The following is a 26,804-nucleotide window of genomic DNA, read 5'->3' as shown; positions in this document are numbered from 1 at the left end:
AATAGGCTAACACCTTCCACTCCGGTTATCCTAGATAGCACTCCGGTTAGCCACAATAGCACCTCAGTTAGTCTGAATATAGTAACTTGCAAGAATAAGTCATAGCTGAGATATTTCGTGTCTCAAAGGCATTCTGTCTATGATAGATGTATAAAGTGAACTACAGATTTGGTTGTCAATTTTCAGTAATATATTTTAATTAAATTAAAGAGTTTTCTTAATACAGATATAAATGAGAGTTATGCTACAAAAAATATACTTTCAAAATTAAAACTATAAACTTCACATTAAAAGTGCTCACTTCAATAACAAACAATAACAAAGTGTTTTTTTGGCTATTAATTACAATTTAACGTTTCTTTTTTAAATATGCCAATAGATATTTTGATGATAGAAATGTTTATGTACCAAGCTACTTAATATCATCATTTGTACGAACAGATACTGAAAAAAAAATCGAAAAAAACAACTAGGATGTAAAAAAAAAAACTAAATGAATAAATAAATAAAGCTGCATTAACACCAACGGCAATTTCCAACAGTTCGAGCTATCGTTCTCAAAACTGTTTGTTTGTATCGAGAAGTACGCGTGAAACAAATACTACTTGAAAATGCATGTAATTACGTTCTTAGTTACATAGAGCAGTTTTCAATTGAGTGTCGTAAAACCAAAACCAAAGTAATTACTCTGGCCAATTACAAAGGACACAGACAATCCAGTGAACCAATCAAAACTCGAAGAAAATACATGTAGCTGGCACGAAGCGCGGGAAAACGTGCGCGAGTAAGTCACGATTGGTTTTAATTTTAGTTCTGATTGGCTGAGAAAGTGGCGCGAGATTTTTAAGCCAATCACTAAGCGTAGTAATGCAAAACCAAAGCAAACGCAATTTACTTTCGACACTCAAGTGAAAACCGCTCTAATCTGATGTTAGTGTGTACTTTACCATTCAAAATGATTTGCGTTTTACGTATGGCATTTTTTTTTTTCCTGCGTAAAATTGAAGGTTAACTATACACGTGATTCTTGTTAGCGATATTATGGTCAACAACTAACGTTTTTACTTGTCTTTTTCTACTTATTATAACTCTTTAACTTTTTTCACTGAGGGAGTTAAGTTGGGTTATATATTCTGTAACTATCAAAATTAAACAAGATATGACGTCATTGGTGGAATTGCTCGTTAAAAGAAGGTTTCAATGGGGTTAACCGTTAAGCGTAAAATGGCCAAAAATATAGCCGTTAGGCGTAAAAATTGGAAAATTTAAACCGTTAGCCGTAAAATATGTTAAGCGTAAAAAGTCGGCCAGTAATTAAAAATAAAACAAACTAGATCACTTTATCGTCGCAAAATGGTCCTAAGACCTAAAATATGTTTAAATTAATTTATAACTTTTAAAAACAATGAAAATTAATTTTTAACTTCTGTTAACCGTAATGGAAATAAACTAACCGTTAGCCATAAAAAAAAGCCCAAATTTTAACCGTTAATCGTAAAAGCCACCACCCCATTGAGACCCTCTTTAAAATATAATCAATTTGCCAATTTGAAAGAATTTTTTTTTCGGAGGCCTAGTTGATCATTCACATTTTTATTCAATATCTTGTACGTCGACGCAGCGCGATAGTTTGTAGTCAATAGTTGTTAGAAGCTTATCATCTTCATGATTCAATTGATTTTCATTATAGAAGTCCATTATTACACAATTCCGTCTGTCTCCAGAACATCTCGTCGGACTTGAACACATCCGGGATTTGTTTTTGTGGGAGGAATTATTTTTGCATACGAAAACTGAAAGAGAAAAAATTCAGAGTTAGCACAACATTTTTTATAAATTTTGTATTCGTATAATGCGTTTCTGCAAAAAAAAAAAACGAAATTACATGAATTAGACATGTTAGACATATCTGTTTGAGACTTTCTTCTATAAGGATTTTTCTCTCTTTTAAGCAAAATAATTTTGATCTGCCCCTCGAAAAACTAAATTGATATATTTCGTAAAGCTATTTACTGCAAATATAGGCATGTTTTTAAGTTAATATTATGTTCCAGGCCAAAAGGAGTCGAGGGCTAAACGAACGCGGCGCCTACTTACTTTTGCATTAACATAAGGTGACATATACTATAACTAACTCGCTCAGGATGGAATGCAAGCCCATCAACAGTACCCCTGTTGCCCTCACAATTCTCTTGTAACTATTAATACTCCTAGGTGAGGAGAGGCTCTGCAAGTGTGAAACCATTCTTGGCCTGCAACAAGCACAAGCCCCCAGCCAGTCGATTGCCAGTTCAACTTAGAAACCATTAGGATACCGAGCCTCCAACTTTAAGCTAAGTTTGAGAAATATTATGTAGATGGTTATTTCTGATGTAATGTATATGAAATGATTCATATATGAACTGCGGATGTATATGAAAGTGATAAATGATCATCGCAGTGAATTTCCAATTTAAGCAATTGGAAAAAATAAAGAAGCCTGAAAAAAATTCAGGGCTTCAACGGGATTCGAACCCGTGACCTCCGCGATACCGGTATCGCGGAGACCTCGGTATCGCGGAGGTCACGGGTTCGAATCCCGTTGAAGCCCTGAATTTTTTTTAGGCTTCTTTATTTTTTCCAATTGCTTAAATTAGAAATTCACTGCGATGATCATTTATCACTTTCATGGTTATTTCTGTTGTCTTTTTTTCTCGAAATTGTCTACAGGATTCAATCCGAAATGGGAGGTCTAAACAACAAAACCCACGAGCATGGGACAAAGAAAATAATCTGAGTCCCCGAAAGGAATCGAACCCATGGCCTCCCAGATACCGTTTGGGCGCTCTAACGAACTGAGCTACGAGAGACTCGTGGTGAGCTGGGCCATTTACTAGGTCGATATGTGACACGCGTCCTGCATACTACTAGGAACAGGAAAAGTTATGTATTCATGTTCAAGCTTTACCTCATGCGCATAGTCTATCCAGCATCCGGTATTGATGTAGATTGTTTTCCCGATTCTGTTCCTGATTCTGTGATCGCGCCATTGGTGGGTGTGTCCCAAAACAACAACATCCTCGCCACACTGGCTCAGAAAATCGTCAAAGTTACCGATTGACCCCTTCAGCAGACTGTAAGTATAACTGGAGCCAAACTGATTGTAAAAGAAAACGTGAAAAATGCAATTCAGTACAAGCCTGTTGTATAAAACTACCGTACAGACGTACAGATAAAAGCCTAGGAGGAATAACATTTTTTGAAGGAGACGTACTAACTAGTTCGCTATCCCGGGCTGTTCTCACACCCAAAAATTCACCTGGAGAAAACTTGATGAAAAAGGCAGACGTATATCCAAATCGTATTTGTTTCTCCAGCAACACAAAGGCTGGATTAGCCAAGCGTAAGGCAAATTCATACAATTTCAAGGCGAAGCAAAGCTTATTAGAGGGTAATGTGAGTTACTGGGTAGACGCAATTAATCCACAAACTCATTCCGCAGGTTTGATGGGGGTAGACAGCAACATGACACCATTCTCCAAAGGAAGGGAGGGTGCTACATTAAAAGCCTTTGCTGGAAAACTAAAACCGTAGGCAAAAGTAGTTGGAAAGCTGAACCAAATGCTTTTACCTTTCCAGGATAAGGATTGTTTGTTTGACATGATCACGCACGGACATTTACTGGTCCTTTTGGAACGGTACCCCAAAAACTCCTACAAAATTTGCCTAACTTCCGTTTTACTCCAAATTTGGAGAACAGGAAGCTGACAGAATAAGCCGATAACAAAGCGATTTTGGACCAAGACACTTGAATGTGCTCACATGAAGAATTTTTGACCGTTTGAGACTTATAAAAGCAAGATGGCGGACGAAGTGGAATGAACTTTAACGATCTTTACCAGCTTTTAAAAGCCAGTGAAGATGGTTTTTGAGGAGGAAGTTGATCCAGAAGGTTTTTTCAAGTCAGTGTCAAAGAAAGTAATTTGAACACTTAGCTTGAATTTCGAAGCGAAAAAATTGAGGTAAATAATCTTTTATTTTGCTTCGCACATGTTTGGGTCTCTTCGCGATATGAGCACACGTTCTTCAAAATGCGAAAAAATGTCGTTCGGATCACCATTTTTTTTTTCAGTTCAGAAAGTCACCTTTATCAGAAATAATTTGTCCTTTGTCGTATTTGGGAATGTAAAGCTCGATTTCTTTGATTAACACTCGTTTTGTAGGAATTATGCAGACGTGAGAAGCTGCACGTAACTTGAGCTCTGACCAGCCGTTGCCATGGTAACTGAAATGCGCTCCTTCTGTTTACGTAAGAAAAAATAATTTATTCCCTGTTTGTTCTGTTTTTTGTTCGGTTTTCAGGACCAATTTTGTCTTAGAACCGGCGGAAAATGTTTACTTGGACCTTAAAATTTACACAGTAGAGCGTTTTTGCACTATTTCAGTTAAATGCCTAAATTTTGTGACGTATTTTTTACTATTTTTTTGTGATTCATTTTTTTTTTGAAACGCTTTAAGTTTTCATGGAAGAGATTATATTTTGTCTAGAAAGCTTATTTTGTGCCCTTTCAAATGAGATATCATAATGGAGACTTTATTGCTGCAAATACTTTTGGAGTTATTAAATAAAGCGTGCGACATGGTCAATTTTGTATTATTTTTGTTGTGACAAGAATGGATTTTTTTGGCAGATTGAAATTCAGACAAAGAGAAAGAGGACATAAAAAATAGGAGACCCTTTTAACCCTTTTAATGAGGGTCAAAGGCTGTTAGGACAATCCCATGCGAAGATAAATTGTTCCACTATTGTTGTTGTTGTTGTTGTGATAAAAAGTATTTGTTCTGAACTAGGCGAGGTAACAACAGTGATTGTTGGGTGACCTGGCTGTTCTTTTAGTGCTTAAAAAGATAATATTATACTTTTATTTTTTCACAATTGAATTATTTGCTGGGGATGTACAAAAAATGGACAGAAAACGTATTGATTAACTTTTTATTTATTTATTAATTAATTAATAAGTTAATAAATCATATATACCTTGTCGATTGCTCGTTTAATGTAACGATATTTGAGCAAGTTTGACACTTTGATCCACTTTCCTTCCTCCAGAAGGATGTACTCATCATCGTTGACGTCACGATCCAGACCTCGTTCGATCATGGACTCAGTGAACTTCCTTTGCAACGGAGCCTTCGCCAACATCTCAACCACAAAAGACCCCAACTCTCCTCCGACCATGCGCATCAGCGATGTGGTCACTTGCCTGAGAACCTAGGAGCATGGTAATCAATTATTTATTCCAAAACATTCTAAGTAACATTTTTATTTATAAACAACATACCAAAGTCTCCAGAAATGCAATACGGGTATTATGTAAAATTTTGGAAATTCAGGAGATAAACGCCTTTAGGAGCGTGCCTGGGTTGTGGCAGAACGTGATGCTAACCTACCCTGCTCTTTACCGCCAACAACATTTAAACTATGATAATTGACTTGTATAGACCGTATCATGCTTAATCCCAAAATATACCAAAACATCTTAAAACCCAAAATTTACCATACTCGGCTATCTCTTTTAAATTTGACAATTATTACTCTCATTAAAAACATAAAAGCAGAATCTTAGTAAAGAAGTATTCGATAATATTGCAGTCATGCCCTTGCAAAAATGCCCCCAGCTCTCTTCCATTCACATAAATTGAAATATTCCTTATGTTAGCATTCAATCTTATTGTAGTGATTAGCAGCAATGGCAGTAACGACATGGTATGGCGACAATTAATAAATGAATCTCCTCGTCCTACAATGAAAACAATAAGAAGTTACATACAAACACCTATATATCTACCCCATGATTGATACTAATCCAACTTTTACAGCGCGATCGACTGCGTTTCAAATTTTTGAGAGTTTAAGATGTCTTTGTCGTCGTGAAAAACGTACTGTTTGATTTTGTTGTGGCGATACTACTTTTCTCGGAAATTTGCAGTTCAGAATTTGGTTTCGATAGCTGTCAAGTGACCAAAAATTCCACGTAAGTTTTCCAATGTCGCGAAAATATATTTTTAACTATCAATGCTCCCCCTAGTTCTAATAGGTTGTTCAATACAAAACGTGTAAAATGAACATATAAGGAGTACTGCATATACACGTACCTCTTCTGTCTCAGTCATAACTGTCTCTGTGGTAGCCACTGCCCTTGTGACGTAATACCCGATTGGTCTTCCACCCAGGGGATCGTTTGCGTCAGTTAAGGAGTAAGTGTTAAATAGGTCCCAGTCATGTCCATGCGCAAAACGTATTCTGTACTGATGTCCATAATCGCTGTTGATGATGTAGATGAGCGTCCCTTCAATGAATTCCACCTTCCTTCCCATCAGTTCCTCCACAGCCTCGCTGGTCATCTCGTGGTCGTGATTTCCTCTTATGTAGAACACTTTGACGCCGTCTTCCTCGGCCATTTTTCGCACAACGTTGAAGAAAAGTTTGCAAGTAATGTTTGACTTCCATTTGGTGATACGCTCCTGGAGGGTTAGGGGCGAGAGGGTCATTGGTTCCAGCCACATCTCAACTACGTCTCCGAGAAGAATCAAGGTGTGCAGCGAAACCTGTAAAAAACATACATATAACATTTGACATACATTCTTTATTCAAGACGCAAAGTTACAAGTAAAAACAAAAAGAAAAAAAGGCATCCAGAAAAAGTAGTTACGAGGTTAACCCCTTATAAAAAGTCCCTAAAATAATTCAAAAATACTGAAAATATATAAAAAACTAAAATCCTTAATTAAAAATTTAGGTATAATTTAAGCTTTGATTTAAAATACTGGAGGCTATCAGCCTCCACTACGTCTCTTGGTAAATTATTCCATAGCTTAACTATTCTAATAATATAACAATAGAGTTGATGTTCGCGGGCGTAAATATGTTTTTGGCCCGACTCAGACTCATTTTAGCCCGAGCCGCAGGCGAGGGCTAAAATGAGATCTGAGAAGGGCCAAAAACATATTTACGCCCAAGAACATCAACTCTGTTACTATTATAATCATTTCAGAGGGCATTTAGTTAAGGAATAAAAAAACAGTAACCGATATCTTGAACACTGCCGTTGCGAGTCGGCGTTTATTCTGGTTTAAAAGTTTACAAAACTCGGCAGAAAACCGCAGAATTACTCAAAATAATCTTTGCTTGAAAAGGAAATTACAAAATTCTATCGGCAGCAAAGAAATAGTCGTCAGTAAGAAGTGTTAAAATTAATTGTACTGTTGACTAAACTGGCAGTTTGGAATATGCCTGAAATTCAACTGAGCGAGTTTCGATCGACGAAGACAAACTTACATCACTTCGCCGCCTGGATTCCGTTTTTTAATTTTCCTGTAATTCATCTTCATCTAGCTGAGAAGACTGAGAATTTTCTTCCCCGTTCAATCCTTTAACCATTTTGTCGTTATAAAGCTCAAAAACAGTTTGCAATTGCAGATGGAAGCGTCTCGACTAAAATATATTTTAGCCCGCTGAATTCTCCATTTTAGCCCGCAAAATACGCCACAATGCCCGATGAAATGATTATAATAAAAGAATGTTTGTAACAATTGAGTTTGGCAGGTTTGACATAGAGTTTGTACGGATGATTAGGTCTCGTACACTTTGTTGTGGCATACAATGAAACGGTTCCTTTTAAAATATCTGGATAGTTAGTTGCTAAGTAAAGATGACAAAAAGTGATATTTTCGACTTATGTTGTTGTAGTCCCACCTTTTGACGAAAAAAGAATGACCAAAAAATTTTCAACTAAAATTATCACATCTTGACCTTAATATTTTTACTGGCAAAATAGAAACGGCCAAAACGTTAAGTCACAACCGACAAATAACCCACATGTTTTAACCAACATTGGCATTAATGGAAAAGTGCGTATACAAGCCCAGTGGCCCATGAAGTCGAAGCCTATCCCTATTTCCATAGTATGAAGCTACGATGAGTATCTCCCCTCTCACTATAGACCATCTCTGGGTAACCCCCAGCATTTATTTAATTCGCACATGCCTATATTTTTTTAGGGAGCAGGGAAAGCACAGATACATGAGTTTCAATGTCGATGGAATCATACGTAAGCTGAGTCTGCCTTTTGTCTCCCTCGAAAGGTTTCATCTTTGGGTTATCCGTTTTTGTTTTTGTTTTGTTTTTTCTTCCAAAAACCAACCTTTTTAAAAAAAATTCAATTTCATCTGGTTAGAGAAATCTTATGGAATAAAGTTTAGCTATCTCCTCTACTCAATTATCTAGATGAAGAGATTTATAACAGTGTTTAAGTAAACTGATTTAAATAGTACTATTTTATTCCCTACATTTATTCTCACCTCAGCTACACTTGCCAATTTGGTGATAAACGTGTAAAGCCTGTCGTGCATATTTTTACTCCAATCACAATCAAGATGAAGATCACTCATTGACAAAATCATGTTCTTTACTGGATCAGTGGGGTTAAGCATCTCTCGAACCTCGACCTTTTCGGTGTCTGTGCCCGTTGGAGGACGATAGCTAAAGTAAAAAAGACAATGATCAATCACTCAATCAATCAAACAAACAATCAATCAATCACCAATCGCGAGTCACCAATCATCGATTATCGATCATCGATCATCGATCATCAAACACCGATCGCTGATCGCCAATAAGCAATCGCCAGACATCGATCGGCCGTCAATCGACCAATCATGATCAATCGATTATTGAAGTTACTGAAAATCGTAGGTGTTTAATCCTCACAGACGAAAATATTTATAGGCGTTCAAAATATTCATATCAATATATTACATTTGAACATGCTTTGTCAAAGTACAAGTTTCAAACACATTTACTAATTATTTTTGTGCGACATAAACGCAAATCTTGACAAAATTGATTGTTACATTATAAAGAAAACCTTGTCATTCTCACTGTTCGTTACATTTTGCTGCCGTGCAAAGACAATTTAAATTAAAGGTTAGATACTAGACTGTTCACAGTCCCCTATTTTTCCGTGAAGTCATAGAGATCGATCGTTCAGTCCGACGGGCTGCCATCTGGGTTTAAGAAAGAGAGCCAAATTTGGGGAGAGTGTATTTTTTTCCGCTCTCCCACCCCCACGCTATGAGCATCCCGCCTCAAACCCACGGGGTTTTTGCACTCTCCCCAATTTTCGCTCGCGTTCGTGAACCAAGATGGCGGCCCGTCGGACTAAACGATCGATGATCTCTACGACTTCACGGAAAAATAGAGGACTGTGAACAGTCTAGTTAAATACACATTAAGTTATTATTTTTTTTTTAAATTTATTCAATTTGTGACATTGGTATGATGTCCTATTGGCGGATCTGCATTGAACACTTTCCTTACCTCGGTTCTTTCTTCACTGTGTTCTTTCTGTTAGCCTTAGACGGCCATTCCTGCCAAGCCTCCAAGGGAGTAATCTCTCTTAGCTTGTCCCAGATACTTTTTACTTCGCTGGGATTAAAAACATCGCTGGCTTCAGCCGGGTAAACGAGTTCTTCTTCATCATCTGAAGAATCATTGTCTTGATGTTTCACTTCAAGATCTGTCTTTGGAGCTGGTTGTGTTGCTGTCATCTTTTTAGAGCCATCCGTGTGACCTATAATACAACGTTTTTAGTTACTAATACTGCTCCCGTATATGCTCGCAAATGATTGGTTGAGAGCAAAACAATTTATCCCATATCTCGTGTAAACACAAACATTTGCTTTATTCATAAGCCCGTATTTACGGAAACATTATCAGTAAAATGAAATCGCTCTTATTTAGCAAGACGATAAGGGATTTATTGTACTTGTGAACAGATCAGACTTTTTCTATTTTCCACTCGTGGCTGCGCCACTCGTGAAAATTACTATAAAGTCCGTTTTTTCCACCCGTTGAATTAATCTCTAATTGTTTCTCGAAGAGACCGTTTTTCTGTACTAAAATCAAATACTGATTCACTGCCTGATAATTTTACCGACAGTAAGACGGAAATAGAGTGTGTCGAAGTTATGGAACCAAGCACTGCAGTGATATAAATTAATGTATGATTGATGTAAAAATTACCAAAGAGAATAAAATTCCTATGTTATAGCTCTAAGTTCAACTTAGATTTCGCTTATTGTGTGTTGTTTCTTGTCTGTCTGTCTGTCTGTCTGACTGACTGTCTGACTGTCTGTCTGTCTGTCTGTCTTTCTGTCTGTCTGTCTGTCTGTCTGTCTCTGTATGTTGGTTGGTTGGTTCGTTTTGTTGGCGTTGTTGTAGTTTTTTTGTTGTTTTTTTTGTTGTTTTTTAAACTGTTGTTTTATGTTTATAATAGTACATATAACTTCACGTAAAACTAAGCCAAAAACTTACAAACTTTTGATTTCAGGGATGCCACTGCGTTTTTCACAGAGTTGCGTGCAAATGCATCAAGTAGCAGTTCATCCTGGGCATGCGCATCCAAAGCTTTCAGGATGTAAGGATAAACATCATGGACTGCTGCCTTGCCATAAATGCAATCCAGGTGACCATAGTCAGGGATCTGGATCCATGTATATTCCTGTGTGGGGTGAGCTTCTTTCGCAAGGTTGAACGTTCTAAAGGTGCTTTCAGGCAAATAGCAACTGTTCCTCTCACCTAAAAAAGTCAAAGTTTACAACAAGTAATAAGTTCTGGGAATTAAATTGCCAAACATATGTGTATGCTAAATGCAAGATTAACTAAGTTTAAGTAAGTTGACTCGACGTGTTTTTGATGTTTTTCCTTATAAGTCGAGATTCTTAGGTGGCGGCTGCGATGACTACTACAACTTTCGACAACTACTACCACCACCACCGCCGCCGCCGCCGTCGCAGCTGCTGCTGCTGCTGCTGCTACTGTTACTGTTACTGCTACTGCTACTGCTACTGCTACTGCTACTGCTACTGCTACTGCTACTGCTACTGCTACTGCTACTGCTACTGCTACTGCTACTGCTACTGCTACTGCTACTGCTACTGCTACTGCTACTGCTACTGCTACTGCTACTGCTACTATTAATACTACAGAGAACAAAGCCAGCCGCCTAGTCGCCGATACCGTCGTCGCTTAACTCCTCTTTCATTAGCAGGAAAAACTAGGGGTATTTCAACTTCTCCTAGATGGCAGGGTCACCCCTGCGTTTAATTCGACGATACCTATTTACACACCTAGGTAGGGAGAGGCAATGACAGCATAAGTGTCTTGCTAAAGAACACAACACAATGGACCCAGCTAAGTCTCGAACCATTAGGCCAGCACACCTGCCTGCTAAAGTTCGGCCGTATTAATAATACTCACCAGCAATAAAACATATGGGTATGTTCAGTCTCCTGATATGCTTCTTGTATGCTTCCGAGTTTAGGCGATCTTTCTTATCCACATCTGGTAAATAGATGTCTTTACCTGATGCGGAAACCAGCTTTCGTTTCTTCATCGTCAAGCTGAGCTGGTTCACTACCTTAGTTGACACATAACCAAAGAACTCATGCAATGAGTCGTGTGTGAGAGGATTTAGATTCTCGTGTTCCCAAAGAAGGCCGTAAGTGAATGTAATCCTGAAAAATTGCATAAATGGCATGCAGTTAAGATTAAAACAAAAGGTAGTTTAGTTGCATGTTAAATTGTACTTCTTTATCTTCTATGAACTATTTTTGGTAATTTCGTTTGGAGCACTCTCGTGCTTATGATATGCATTTGATCCATATCAAAAGCATCGTGATAACATATTGTAGGGATAATTCATAATAATTTATGTTATTATAAGGATGGAATTTTCCCTAACAGAGCGCGCTTTCATTGGATACATTGTTAGATGACATCTAACAATAAAAGTGTGTCCCGCCAAAAATCTCTGTGATGGCAACATTGCAAAATGTCTGACGTCAGAGGGTAACAGTGCACTGTTACCCGCGAATGTTGACCGACTATATCCTTTCTTCTAAAGTGCTTCTTGTGCTATATAACAAACCACTTAATGGCTTGTCTCTCGAGAATTTAGTTGTTTCACTCGGTTCCCCTCGAAAAAACATTGAGAAATTCGGAGAAACAAAATTTACTGTTTCCCTCAGGACCAGTCATTATGTGTTAATTATTGACCCCTACCTGTGACAAACTGGATTGCGGCATAACTCGTCATATGGCAGAAATATTCTTGTGACACCTTTCGCGAAGCTGTTGAAAAGACTCTCACTTAATGATGCAAAATCATCGGTATCTACTGTGAGTCCATCAACGCCAAGTGCTTCCGCCGTGCCCGGGAGAAAGAGTCCTGCTTTCAGTTTATTAAACTGAGCTGGTACTGGGTTTGCAGCAACCTGACTGCAGACCAGGTTTCTAATTTTTCCTTCGAGTGCACCAGACAAGAGCGAGGCAAAAAACACCAACGATCCACCACAATGGGCAAACACTTGAACGGTTTTCTGTAAAAAAAAATGCCATGTTTGCAGACCTCTTTTACAGCAAGGCGCCCAAAAGTGTGACCACTTTTAATCGATTCACATTCTTTCGTGCAGATTTAATCCAATCAAAAGCCGTGGATAGCTTCCAGTCGATTTCTGATTGGATTAAATCTGCACGAAAGAATGTGAATAAATTAAAAGTGGTCACACTTTTGGGCGCCTTGCTGTAAATGATTCCTTGATTGCTTACTTTTTTGCACGGTTCGTTGTTGTTTAAAAACTAAAGGAAGTCTTGGAACTAAAAAACACAAAGTAATTCTCCAACGATTAAAATAATGAAAGACTCCTAATTATTCGAAGCTTTGCTCTTGGTCCAGTACAGAGTCCGTGCTTCATACACTCGCCTAAAATCTACCCTACGAAGAAAGAAATTGCAGGTTGATATGGGAGATTCCATACACAGCTGAGGTTTGGCTCTATTTGGAAACATTTAATTAGTTGTTTACCAATATGTCGTGGGAGGCGCGGTGGCCTAATGGTTAGCGCGCTCGACTCCGAGTCGAACGGCCCGGGTTCGTGGCCTGGCCGGGGCGCTGCGTTGTGTTCTTGGGCAAGACACTTTACTCGCACAGTGCCTCTCTCCACCCAGGTGTATAAATGGGTACCGGCGAATTTACTGCTGGGGGGTAACCCTGCGATGGATTAGCATCCCATCCAGGGGGGAGTAGCAATACTCCTGGTCGCTTAATGCTACGGAAACCGGGATAAGCTCCGGCCTGTATGGGCCACTAGGCTCGAAGCAGACTTAACCTTACCTACCTTACCAATATGTCTGCGTTAGATTTGATTGTAAGAATCCATGGAGGAGGCAGCGTGGCCGAGTGGTTTAGGGCGCGGGTGTTGTAATCCGGAGGTCCAGGGTCGAAGCCTCGACACTGTTACTAGCTGGATTTGTTCTCAGACGTCCCGAGTACAAATCCTCGGTCACGATTTGTATAATTATAGCCAACTGGTCTGCCTCCTGCTTTTTAACTAGCTATCTCGAAGAGATATGAAGCTAAGTACATAGCCACTATAAACAACATTTAATTACACTGATAGAATTTGGAAAAACAAGCAATATTTCTTTATCTTCAAACGAAGTTTCATTGAAATATACCTGCTTGGTGATTTCAAGAACCTTATCTATGGCTGCCGGGTAATCGAGCTTGGCGCAGTCATCTAGTGTGTAATCCTGGTATACAGCCCACGGAAGGTCACATGACACCCGCCAATCAACGAGCCATACGTCATACCTAAACCATGAAAACAATGGACAAGTAATAAGCTTATTTACCCATTGTTAGAAACATGCTAGGAAAACAAACCTGTAAAAAAATAGTCAAAAGGCAGTTGTTTATAAAGATGACACAATTGAGAGATTCTGCCTCTTCTCAACCAATTGTACCACCCATTAGCAATAAGTGAATAAGCAACATAACCGTGTTACATATTTTGATTGAAGGTAACATTCTAGCAATGCAGTTTAATTTTTGGCACACACGTGGACGTGACAAAAGATGATAAGAAAATTGCAATAAAAGAATTGTCTCAACATGGTACCTGTGTTCCACAAGGAATTCCACAAGGTTGGTTTCAATGGTGTCCAAGCTAAAAATTCCACTGCTCACTCCGATTCCATGGAACATTACAACCGGACCCTTCCTGCCTCCTTCAAAACGTGTCAAACGTAGTTCAAACTGTAATAAGGATGAAAGTCACTTTTTACTACACTGCGTGTGATACAACGGTTTATTTAACTCAATGTATAAGAAGCTTAAAGGAGCTACGTCACTTACAACGCATCTCGAAAATATAGCCAATTTTTTTAAGTTTTTTTTTATTCGAAATCCGACTTAATCTTCGTTACTCGAAACAATCCCTGGTTGATTTCGCATTTTTTTTACTCGTTTGTTTGTTCTCTATTTTAGAAAACTATTGTTTTGTGGTTTCCATCAAATTGAAAGTAATCAAAAAACGACTACAAAGATCATGACATTGCTCCTTTAAATGCCGCTACATGATATTTTAGAGGATTGCTCGAGCACCACCTGTCTTGAGAAGAAAAATTGTTTATTTTTGGCTTAACAACGGAAGATTGAAACAAGAGACAAAAGAAGAAGAAAGGAACGTTTGGTATTGTTTTGTTTGCATGATTATTATCGTGTCAGAATGACTGTTAGTGAAGAAAAGGAAAGAAAACTGGGTCTGTTCATTGTTAATATTATGCTTGAGCCTGCGCTTAAACTTGCGTCGCTGCTGTCCTTACGATTCTCGCATCCTATTCAAATGCTTATGGTTACCTTACTACCCTAAAAAGTTGTCGCAAGGTGGACCTTATTTTGAGTGATACACTTATGGACTTCTGGGTGTTTTCCATTCAGTCGAAGAGGTCTTTTTATCCTCGGGGTTTCGTTAAGATTGTGTCAGATTGCGATTGTGATTATGGTTGTGATAAGGCCAATGTTTGTGTCGGAATGAATGTGAGTGACGACAACGAAAAAATGGGTTTGTTCATTGTTAGTATGCTTATGCCTTCGCTTAAACTTGCGTCGCTGTTGTCCTTACGATTCTCTCATCCTATATACTATTCAAATGCTTATGGTTACCTCATTTCCATATAAAATGTCACAAGGTGGATACCGATACCTTATCTTGAGTGATACACTTATGGACTTCTGGATGTTTTCCATTCAGTCGAAGGGGTCTTTTTATCCTCGGCGGGGCGTTAAGATCAAAGCGACTCTTCTTTGTGGTAACAGGACTGTAAACATCCAAAAGGCTGCCAGTAAAGAAGGCAACAAAACGTGACTTCCACTTTAACTTCTCAGCTTTGCTGTCTGTATGAGTTATTTCGATTACAGCCAGCTGTTTCATGAAATTGGGAAGTGTAACAAAAAGTTTTCCTTTTCCCACGGGCTTTCCAGAAAAGTTTTTTCCCTGATACACCGTAACGAACAAGATCGTAGTATCGTCCAGTCCAGTTTCTCCAAAGTGGTTATTCTTTACGTACTTGATACCATGGAAGGAAAATGTTTTGCCACGAATGCCAGTGAGGATCATTTTGTAGACTAGTTCCTTGGTGTCTATGTGTTCGGTGCTCTGATTTAAGAACTGGAAATGACCTAAAGTGAAACGAAAGAAGTTACTTTATTGCGGGCCCAAGAGAGGTCCGCAACCCTAATCTTGACAGTGACCAGCGGATTGCGTATTACGCGTGCGCGCCACGTTTATAAAGGCTATCTGCAAACCGGAAGTTGAAAATTTTGTTCTTCCACTAAGAACGATCGGAATGCAAAAAAAAATGTGTCAATCACGACAGTTTGTCGTAACACCGGAAAAGAAAAATCTTGTCTCCAAGAGCGATAAGAATGCGAAAAATCAACAGTTTGTCACATTAGATCGAGGCTTCCAGACATTACGTTTTGCAGACGTTGTTTTATAGGTGTTGCTTTTGAGAAGATCTGCTGTGATTGTATCACAGATAAACTACGGCAAAGCGAATGATTCCAACAACGGTTATTCTCGAGAAATTCCTTATAACACTGACAACAAAGCGAGTTTGCCGACCGAGGAAAATCACATCTCAATTCACACCGCGTGTTCGACTACACTTCGCAAAACTCAGTGTCAATCAAAAAAACAACTCTGATTGGTTCGCGGCAATAGGAAACGATAAAAAACATTTGTGACTTAAGCGTGACGCGTTACTCGACCTTACTCGGAATAATTTTCTTTTGTCCAGTGATTTATCGACACTGTCTGAAAAATTTTCGTGACCTGTTGAAAAAATTGTCGTAAAGTGAGGTGACTTAAGTTATTTCTTCTTCCATCATGAACGGTTACAATGCGAAAGGATCCGAAAATGTGTTGTTCAAACAAGAAGTCGAGGAATCTTTTTCTTCCGCAAAGAACGATGCACTGTTATTCTCGGTGGACAGACTCCCAATAAACAACCGCAGTTTATAAAAGAAATCTCAATTACCACAGTTATGCCAACTTCTGGAAAACTTCCCAAAAACTTCGACTTGAAGTAATTTTCCAAACTAACAAAAAACACTTCCCTCCCAGTACCTTCTCTTAACTGCATCGAGGCCCGCACTTTCTAACCTGTGGTTACCACTAGTTGTTAACTGTTAGTTCGCATGTTGGAGTTGAAAGGGTTTGTTAGCTCTAACGTCAGTCTTCCCAGGGGGAGGAAGGTGTGCCGGATGTAAAGGTTTGATATTTTTCATTAGTACCTAGTAGGGAGGGGTTAAATTGCGTTCTTGGAGGTCGTGCTGTCACACGCATTGTATGGATTTTAATATTTTATGATATTTGAAGTTTTCCTTCCGAGGGAATAAACCGAGTTGCGTTGCTAGAGGCCAAGGAAGTTCATATCTGTTGTATGAACCCTTTTTTTGTTATTACTTTTAACAACCTTTTGTGAAGAATGTGAAGCCTCAAAAACTCTGATGTAAACGGACAAGCGACACTTAATTCATCATCTTGGTCGATAAAAGATAATAAATGAACAAAGATAGAATAAATATCTTAATTGACCCCTCTCCGAATGGGGCTTTTCAGGGCCAATGTAAAATGACTCTGAAACGAATACTGTAAATGAGCATAACATGATTAAGAATCCCAACTGGCAGGAAACAGACCAGTTGGCTATTTACGAGCGCAGCCGAGGAGTTGAATTCGGGGCTACCGTAAACAACACCAGCTAGTGGTTAGAACGGGACTTGAACCCGCGACCTACGGATTTCAAGTCCGGCGCTCTAACCACTCGGCCACGCTGCCACCTATGGTGTGAACTTCTTGGCAACACAACCTCAACCCCCCCCCCCCCCCCCCTCCACCTGCTACATAGCTAAAGCCTTGCAACAAGTTTGATCGTCTAAGCAATTTTGTAAATACCTCCAGTGATTGTCATTGGTGCGGTTGACAGTGCGGAACAGGTAACCGTGCCACTCATTCTAGCGGCGTGAGCTGGGTCACATTGGATCATGCGCTCCACGTCATCAGACTCTACAGTCACGGTGAATTCACAAGGTGTTTCTTCATTTTTGTTCTTTGTAGAGCTAAACGTTCCGACCATGCTCTCCGTAAAACGAATGCCAGGCTTTCGTTTTGCAAAGGCCGTTCTTTCTGTAAGAAAAAAAAAATCGGCCATGTTAACGTCCTTTCCGACAAAATAAAGAAAGGTTCTGTGACTGAACAAAATATAATTGTTCGCTTGATGGCATTTCCCACTTTGACAATACACTGACGTTTATATCTTGGGTAAATGATTAACGTGGTACTCATCAATTTCTACCGGTAGTAAATATTTGGATCATTGTCAGTTTTTAGTTAAAAACTACGAGATACGGCGCAACTTGAAAAAAATCGCCACTTTTTTTAGTTTGTCGTTTGTAGTTCATCTTAATCGTCCCAGTTTTTTCCAGCTTCAATTATTCTTGTTAATTTTATTTTTTTACTGTTACTGTTACTGTTTAAATTGGAAATCTGTTATTTTTAGGTTTTCTTCAATTTGAAATTGATTAATTTTTAACATCAGAAAAGTAATGTAAGAACCGCGACATTGCTGCTTGAAAGATGTACTCAGATCACCCAATTAATGCCCGATTTCCATAACTTCAGAGCTTCTGCACTTCTTTACTGTTCTTTTCTTTGATTTGTGATGTTGTTGTATTCATCAATAGTTAATTATTTTCCAAACCTTTAAGAACTTTTACAATAAGAATTGTTGTTCGCCTAAAGCAAGGCCAACATCCAAGATCCATGCATTCAAACCATCACAAATGGTTTCATAATATCACCCCCATGAGCGGAACTACATTCAGAGCCTTAATTTCCTTCATGATCAAAAGCCAACTTGTACAAACTGACTTGCTATTAAATCGTTTGAAAATTTCTCACCTAGTGGTATGAATGTGTCGTAGTCAATACGCCACCCTTCTCTTTCTGCCAATAGTCGCATACAGCGCTCTGCAAGGCAGGCAATGGTGAGCGATGGATTGACTCCCACGGCTCGAGGAAGAATGGCTCCGTCTACGACATAAAGTCCGTCCAGTATCTCGTCCGTCTCACCTTCGAATAAAAAAAAAATGAGAAGAAATTAATTTATGTAGTCCTGCATACCCATTTGGTAGTTAAAAGGCGGAAAGGTAAAGCATGTTGTTCAAATTAACGGGAAAGTGAATAAACCCACAGATTCATCAGCTAACCAGCGATGGTGCTAATTTAGTCTCCGAATCAAAACTGACGATGAACAGCCAGTTACAAGTTACTCTCGGGCGTGAATTTAAAAACCAGTTCGGACAAAATCTATTCTAGATTGAATGGCAAGCGAATTCTAATCTTGGCTGAGTTCGTGACGCTTTTAAATCCATTTCAATGAGAACAATGATTTAATTTACCATCAAATACTTGTCCTGCATGATTCACCACAGCCGTTCGTCCAGACTCTCCCATGGGGCAGCCTCCCAGTGGGTGAGCAGATACGACACTTCGTCCCAGGGACTCCAGCCACGTCGGATTCTTTACAAACGTTCCGCCAAGACCACGTGCTATTTTTTCCAAAGCTTGATTTACATTTTCGAAGCTCTTTTCAAAGCCCACTCTGTCCCATGTAATGTCAATGTTGTCAGTTTTGTTTTCAAACGAAATTACTCCAGACGCACTGTCGTGACTCATACACAAAAAAGAAAGTGTATTGTCGATACCTTTGCCCTGCAGCTCCTAAGGATAAATGAAAACATTTACTTATTATTAATAGTTTTTTTTATATATTATGTGAGGCGCAGTGGCCTAATGACAGGGGCTATGAGTTGTGTTCTTTCGCAAAACATATTACTCTCATGAAGCCTCTCTTCACCCAGGTGCACAAATGGGAACCGGGGAATTTAATGCTGGGGGAAACTCTGTGACGGACTAGCACCCCATCCAGGGAGACTAGAAATACTTCATGATACAGAAATCGGGGTAAGCTCCTACCCCATGAGGCACCAAGTTCAAACGCAAACTTTGCAGTTTTCTAATAGTTTTCTTCAGTACTAGCGCTTAGTTATTCTGTTTAGTTTTACTTTTATTTTTATTTTTTTTATTATATCTGTTTAGTAATAATAATAGTTTTGTCGTCCTCATCCTTAGTTTTGTGATGGTTAATGTAGTTAACAAATATTTTCCAGTAGTTAGAAGGAACTGCTAGGCGCCATTCGTTAGACCGTTCTGTGAGTGAATGGTGAACCCACCTGAAATGTTTTCTCGAGCAGTTCATTGGCAGGATACTTATCAATCCCAATAACCTTTGCGCTAAAGCTTACACCAACCGCAAACGGTATAGATAGGATCGACGGAGGTGTCCCGTCCTCGATGACAAAATTGTTCTCAAAACTGCCTCCATTCACTTTACGAAAGTCCATCACGGATGTGATACATGGGCCAGGCGGTTCGGCAGAGGTCATGTTCTTGGTTTCAACTCCGACAGAGTTTGCCTTGTTGTCTCCGTTGTAGCTGAACCCTAGTACATCTCCGTTCGTTGAAAATCGCTTCCCAATTTCGTCTGACACATCGAGGCCGCGTTCCTTTGAGCGAAGGAGTATCTTTGTGGAACCTATCGCGCCGGCACCGAGGATAACATAAGTAGCACTGACTGTCTGTTCCTCGAGCTCAAAACTTCCAGGTACAATTCGTTTGTAACTTACAATCCAGTCAGTGGAATTGTGAGACTTCAGAACTGCTGTTACTTCCACCTAAAAGGGTGAAATAAAAATATTTTTATCAACCCTATTTTTTTCGCGTAAGACGGTTGTTTTACTGCATTTACATTGAAAAGTTTTCTATTATATAGGTTAATAAAAATACAAAACCGCAAAACAACCATAAACTCTCATCTATGCAGCATCTATCTTTCAAATGCCTCTATCAAATAAGGAGACCAATGAATATAAAGAGTTGATAAAATATGACAAAATACGAAACAATGTACTATATATTTGCTATTTATGGGTTAGAGACTGTTGTGAGTGTTTTGTTGACAAATACACGCACGCGCTGGCCGCACAATGAACGAGAAATGTTCAATACTGCACGAGGCGTAGCCGAGTGCAGTATTGAAAATTTTGAGTTCATTGTGAGGCCAGCAAGTGCGTGTATTTGTCAACAAAACACTCACAACAGTCTCTAACCCTTTTAATATACAATCTGAGTACACTGCATCGAACTGCAAGCGATCATCGACTTAACGAACTTCAAACAACAAACTTAATGTTTAAAAATAAGAAGTGTAGTAGTACATAATTACACGGGATTACATCAATAATATAAAAATCACAAATTAGCCGTACAGAAATAAAACTTAAAATGGTTCATAAAATCGTTCATCAGCTGTGGTCGTTCATAAATACAGTCAGCGAAAAGCTTGTTCAATGCAAGTCGATGGCTTTCACAATCAAGCAACTACAAGCAAGTCAATCGCACACAAAAATGTATTTATTGAGCTGCAGTTTACCTTTGAACATGAAAGCGCTTCAAGTTGTTATCCTCTTCGATTTTGTTTGGTATTGGATCGTTGATAATTTGAGGAATATACTTTTCTTCCACTTCTACAAGCTTTGAAGCTGAAGACACCTTCAATAATGCACGATTTTCGTGCATTATTGTCAATACTGCACTGTCTTAGTTTGCTGACGACAGGTAAAGCAAAATCACGTGATCTATTTTAACCAATTGCGCGCGTGGATTTTGGACAGTGAACGAAGATTGTATATTAATACTTAATAAATGTTTTAAAGAATCAAATAAACAGATAGACTGCATTGCAGTTTGCAGTGTTTCCGTTTAACAAAATGCAAGTCGGCTCAAATCTTATTTCTGCAAAGGTAAAACTGTTTCGCTAATTGCGAACAATCTTAACACAATTTAACAAAATGTTTTAACATAAATGTGCTCTCATTTCTCCTGCCTATTGCAATTGACTAGTTTGCTATATACTGCGCCAATCATCTAGTCTCTTGCGCTGTTTGTCTAAAATTCGACAATTAATGTAATGAGGTTAATAACTATTTAATACAAACCTCGGTAAACATCTCTACCCCGTGCGCTTTTGCGTCGGGGAGGTAATTCATGTTTAATGTATTTTTGGCGCCAACATTACAGCCACCACAGCAATTTCCACACGCTGTACATTTGGGCTGAGGTACTCCAACATGATTGGATGGCGTGTCCTGGAAATTTACGTAAAGTGGCGTCTTGTAAAACATCTTGTCTAAGTCCTCGATGTCAAATTCGCTGAGGCCTTCCTTCATCCGTTCCATCTTATGCAGTGGTGGGTAATTATCTGGATATGGCGTGGGCTTAATCATGTCTACAAAGTGTTTTCGATCGATGTTCATCAGCTTATCCAGATCTTCTCTTATTTCTTTCGGCCATGATGGGTCCTGAAATACTTCTGGCTCCACATCAAGTCCCACATTTGCATTGATGAGAGAGGTCCCACCCAGGCCGCACCCTTGCACCACGGTAAGGTCATCGGTTACAATGAATTCGTACAAATTGGAAGGCTCTCCTGAGAACATCAAATTATTTGTAGTCACTAATTAATTTTTCACAGTGTGTACACGAGGAACTATATATAACGGACGTTGCAGAGAAAGGCACTGCAATGGTATAATACTGAGAGAGAAATGCATGGCAAAGGAAAACTGTATACAAAAAAGCTTACTACGTGTCTAAGGAAACAAAGCTGTTGCAAATGCTTTGAGACATAAAGGAAACAAACAACAACAACAAACAAAAATCACGGCAAGGTAACAGCATTTTCAGTTCAAATTTCCTGAGAAAGAGAAAAACATAACACTACAAATTTACTTACACCGCTTCAGTATCTAAAATAATAAAACATGTCCTCGGATAATTGCGAAAGGAAGAGAGCAAATGGTCAATCCCTTTTTTTGCCATTTTTAAAAAAATAATTTCCACGCCTTCATGGTGTCCATCCAGTAGATGCGTGTGGATTTTTCTGCCATAACCACAAAACCGTCTTTAAATGTGACCCACACTTTAACCCTAAACCTAGCCCACATTGCTGGGGTATTGCAAAGTTTAATTGTTACTTCATTAACAAATACAATTTTGTCACTGATTGTAAGCTAGCTAGCCATACCTATCTTCTTTTCCTTCCCACCAAATGTGACCTGCATTTGTTTCGACGCCTCTCTGAAAGTCTCAGGGAAATCGCCAGGCAACCACTCTTTCCCTCGTTCCAGGACGCACACAGATTGACCCGCGCGTGCGCAGCGGCTGGCCGCGATAGATGCGCCATAACCGGAGCCTACAACCACCACATCATACTGGACCTTGAGTGAGGCATGTGGCAGGGAGAGCCTGGGAAATACTGGCTTCTGCTGAGCCTACATGGTGAATTTAAACTTCGTTAGTGATTATGATTATGGGACTAAGTGGAGTTCAATTCAGTCTGGTTGGAGAAAAGACAGATTTTGAAAACACGGTCTTTGCCAACTAATTACAAAATGTAAAGACCGGAATCCGGTTTTATCCCTGAGGGAGGATTCGCAAACTAAAATGATGTGTGCTCGCCAGAAATTTTGAAAATATCCCTGAATTTTCTCGGCTCAATGTCTTAAAAGGTTCCGTGATAACTCTGAAGTCAATCATTTGAGATTTTAGCACAATAAATGGTACCAATCGACAAATTTTACCCATTAAAGGAAACCCCGTTATTTTAATAGGGGAGTCCCCCACCCCTAACCCAGAACAGAAATAACCCTAACCTTAAGTCTCTACCACAAGCCTCTAGATCTATAAGAAAATTGGAGGATTTAACGCCATTTGGGCGGATATAATTTTCAACTTATAAGTTACTGACGGAAACGGTCGACAGAATATGGGCCAGAGTGGCAGAACGTACCATGACCATTGCAAGTATGATTAAATACTTGAACTAAAAAATACCTAAAGCCTTTGCAGAATGTTCTTAACACCGTCCGGATTGACATCCGTTAACTTAAAAGTTGCCGTGGGCGCGGTCTGTAAGGAAAACTTTGACCGATAAACAGTCAATCGGATAATTCAGGGTAATCTATCACAAAGAAGTGTTTAAAGGTCATGATAAAGAGAAAAATTTCAGCCACAAAACCGAACCCAGTTACGTGCGCTGAGAGTAAAACCGGCTTGTTTTCTAGAACAGCTTTAAGCCCGGGCCAAACCAGGATGAGAGTTCATAAGAGTTGACTCTCGTGAGAGGTTTCGCAACTTTCACCGACTAACATCAACTCGGGCTAAACGAGAACGAGAGTCCGTCGAACTCTCCTCGACTCTCGTGAAAATCTGGGCACGTTCAAAGTCAATGAGAGCACACGAGAGTCGATGAGAGTGTATGAGAGTTCTATGCCGAACGAGAGTGAGAGTTTGAACTCTCATCAACTCTCATCCTCGTTTGGCCCGGGTTTTATTGTATTGCACGCAGAGCTACTCGGGCTTTGATTTGTTTATAAGAACCAATCACCAGGGTAACTTAGTGCTTTTGACGAGTAGGAGACAGGTGTCTCAAAAGCACAAAAACTGGACATAGCTGCATTGCTCTCTATTTTGACAGTTAAATTTTTCAAAAATTTGGTTACTTTTACAGCAACCACAAAAAGGCAAAATATGCCTCATTGAGCAATGTTAACGATCGGTAAAATAACCATTTTATGTTATATACTTATCACCTGCAAGCACTAAACGTTTTTCGTGCGTCATATAGCCACGTATGAGTCAGTTCATGCAAATATTTAACAGAAAACGTCACGGTTCATGATCATGCCTCACTATGTGTAGGATACCTTCTCAAGCGTTTAGCAACTTTCTAAGTGATTTATTGAAGAAAGCGAATCGTTTGTTTGTCTTTTTGTCAACAAAGAAAGTCTGTTCGGCTTTTAGTCACGCAAGAACTTCCACGTTAATCACTCAGGAACAACGTCATCAGACACATCATGGCCCATGTTCTTCGTTATAGACATCAAGTGTTTAGCATTACGCTTGTAGTATTCACTGTAGTGGAGCCAAAAATTGAAATTGATCGTTTACTTGTCCATCTGTAACTAATGTACGGCCCTCCGCAACAAACGCCTCTGTGTTTAAACCGTTTATATTCCTGAATATTAATATACAAGATTATTTTCGAGTTACCAGCCAATGTTCGAGCGTTTGATTATCTGTATTTACAACACGACTTTAATTTTCCACAAATTTCTTAGTTGTCAGCCACGCATGGATAAATAATTCAATATTTGCGTAAATTGATTGTAGTTGCATGGATAATAGTTCTCGATCTCAGCGACAGTTTGTTTACATAGTAACGTATACAGACATGCAAACGGAGCAGGACATAATTTGAAGTGGGACATGTATAATGTTGCACATAATTTGATATCGTGTCCAATTATTCCATTGGCAAATTGGTTTTTGTAACATATCGATACCTTAACTAACTATACCTACAGGCCGGATTGACTCCTTGACTACTGTAACCCGGGTTTTGTCGAGCGAAGTCCTCTACGCAGTTTACAAAAATATTCAAATAAAGTTGGTAAAACAACTTCAAAAGTTTGCCACAACAATCCAAGACAAGTCTTCAAGTCGTGTTTCGAACTTAAATATCGGTTTCCAGGCCGGTGTGCGGGCACTCCGGGCAATAATACAAATAAAACGGAACAAAACATTAATACAGATTATCTACGGCGAGAGATACGTAAAGTGATAAACAGCTGAATGATAAAAAAACGCATATTGACACAGATACCGTATTTGATACTTTAAGTCTTTACAGAGATATTCTTTAGTGTAATGTTTTCGATGATTACTCGTTTGTTTGTAAAACCATTAGGAATATGCCGACCTTTTATACAGTCGACGAACGATGGAACTCTGTAAGGCACTCCTTGTCTGAGCTTTTGTTCATCACTTATGATCTTCAAATCCCTTACTTTGCGACTAAACCGTCGATACCACTGCATGTTGCTTATGGCATCTGTTGCTTCGTTAATAACAAATATTGCCATTCGTCACCTACTTGGAATAACCGTGCTACAATGCTAAAGGTTTCAACAATGATTGTGTGTAGCATGCAAATTTACTCAGATTTGTAATGTTTCACGCAGTGTTTCGCTGGATCGTGTATTTTGTCAATTGATGCCAATGTATTGATACCTCAGTCATTGAATTACTTAATCAAATAATAAGAAAAAGACCACATTATGAAAGGTTTATAAGTTTAAAAAAAATTATGATAAACTGACTTGAATACTACTTACTAAATCCTTTCGTCTCCTTGAAGCCCCGCTTCCCATTATAGCTACTTCCAAACTGTTTCAACTCCGTGGAACTCTTTAACTATACATAACACGTAGATCCTTGTTTACATCAGTGCGGCGAAATCAATCTGATCAAACGAGCAGATGCGAACAACATACTTGAACAACAACAGCGGGAAAAGTGTTTCGAAATATTGATCGTGATTTGACGAATGTCCGTTACATTACCATTAGCGTGACAACTTGAAAACCATGGAAACTAAATATTTACATCCCACGTTTTTCTCTTTTTCTGACAGAAAATGTAAACATGCAGCAGTTTTATTGTGGATGAGGTTTTTTCTTTTTGTTTTAACAATGATAAAGTTTTCATGCAGACGTTTGAATTTGTGCGGCCATAGCAAAAATGAGAACAGGACTACTCGTTTTAAACCGAGACAAAGGCAGCTTTTCCATCTGTCTTGAGAACAGCGAAGTTACAGCACTATGAAAAAGATAAACACCAGAATACATTTTGCACGATCTAACGCCGGCGACATGTTGTCTTCGTTAAATGTTACTGTACCTTATTATGGTACCAATGCTTTAAAGTTAGGCTATCGAAAGGGCCGATTGACAAGAATTTGCATCGTAAAATTAACATTCAATGAAAGAACAATTAAATGCTTTCAAACTATTTGATCACTGAATCGTGAAGTCACGAAATTTTTATTAACCAAGTAAGAGGTTCGCACAAAGAGGATATGTGCCCCAACTCTATGATATTACAAATCTGGCTACACAGAGAAAAAAAAAGTATGGTCGCCAAAATGCTAAGCCTTAAAATATTTTAACCAGAAAATACTGGACCAACAATAAATGTATTCTGTTCTGTTGGTTTTAGTTATTGTCTTAAAACACAATTTTGATCTGTTCTTCGTTCGGTCAGGGCCATCAATTAAATAGACAATGACCTTCCGCCAGGAATACATTAAAAATAATTAATTTGAACCACATATATCAGAATAAAAGTTATAAAATTACCTATAAGATGAAACTAGCAATTTTATACTTTGACGA

General features: G+C 38.8%; 1 protein-coding gene across 2 annotated transcripts; it reads right to left on the bottom strand.

The window, feature by feature from the left end:
• Positions 1–227: 227 nt before the first annotated feature.
• LOC144664496 (uncharacterized) lies at positions 228–25,963 on the bottom strand. Of its 2 annotated transcripts, none has more exons than XM_078525656.1 (19): positions 25,746–25,963; positions 22,595–22,841; positions 21,507–21,997; positions 19,683–20,183; positions 18,849–19,170; positions 18,349–18,519; positions 17,344–17,574; positions 15,088–15,563; positions 14,002–14,138; positions 13,559–13,694; positions 12,104–12,420; positions 11,300–11,556; positions 10,355–10,618; positions 9,359–9,611; positions 8,341–8,521; positions 6,136–6,588; positions 5,018–5,251; positions 2,948–3,136; positions 228–1,793 (listed from the first exon to the last, which is right to left on the bottom strand). In XM_078525656.1, exons 1-19 carry the CDS (start codon positions 25,779–25,781, stop codon positions 1,701–1,703), a joined length of 4,989 nt encoding a protein of 1,662 aa, XP_078381782.1. In that variant the 5' UTR covers positions 25,782–25,963; the 3' UTR covers positions 228–1,700. The 2 variants fall into 2 exon arrangements, with proteins under 2 accessions (XP_078381782.1, XP_078381784.1); XM_078525658.1 differs by having other exon boundaries at positions 21,507–21,796.
• Between the last annotated feature and the right edge of the window lie 841 nt (positions 25,964–26,804).

Source organism: Oculina patagonica, chromosome 8, assembly GCF_052425735.1.
Source record: "Oculina patagonica isolate OP01 chromosome 8, crgOcupat, whole genome shotgun sequence".
NCBI classification, from domain to species: domain Eukaryota; kingdom Metazoa; phylum Cnidaria; class Anthozoa; order Scleractinia; family Oculinidae; genus Oculina; species Oculina patagonica.
The sequence above is the reverse complement of the archived record's forward strand: the minus strand, read 5'-3'. Positions and strand labels throughout refer to the sequence as shown.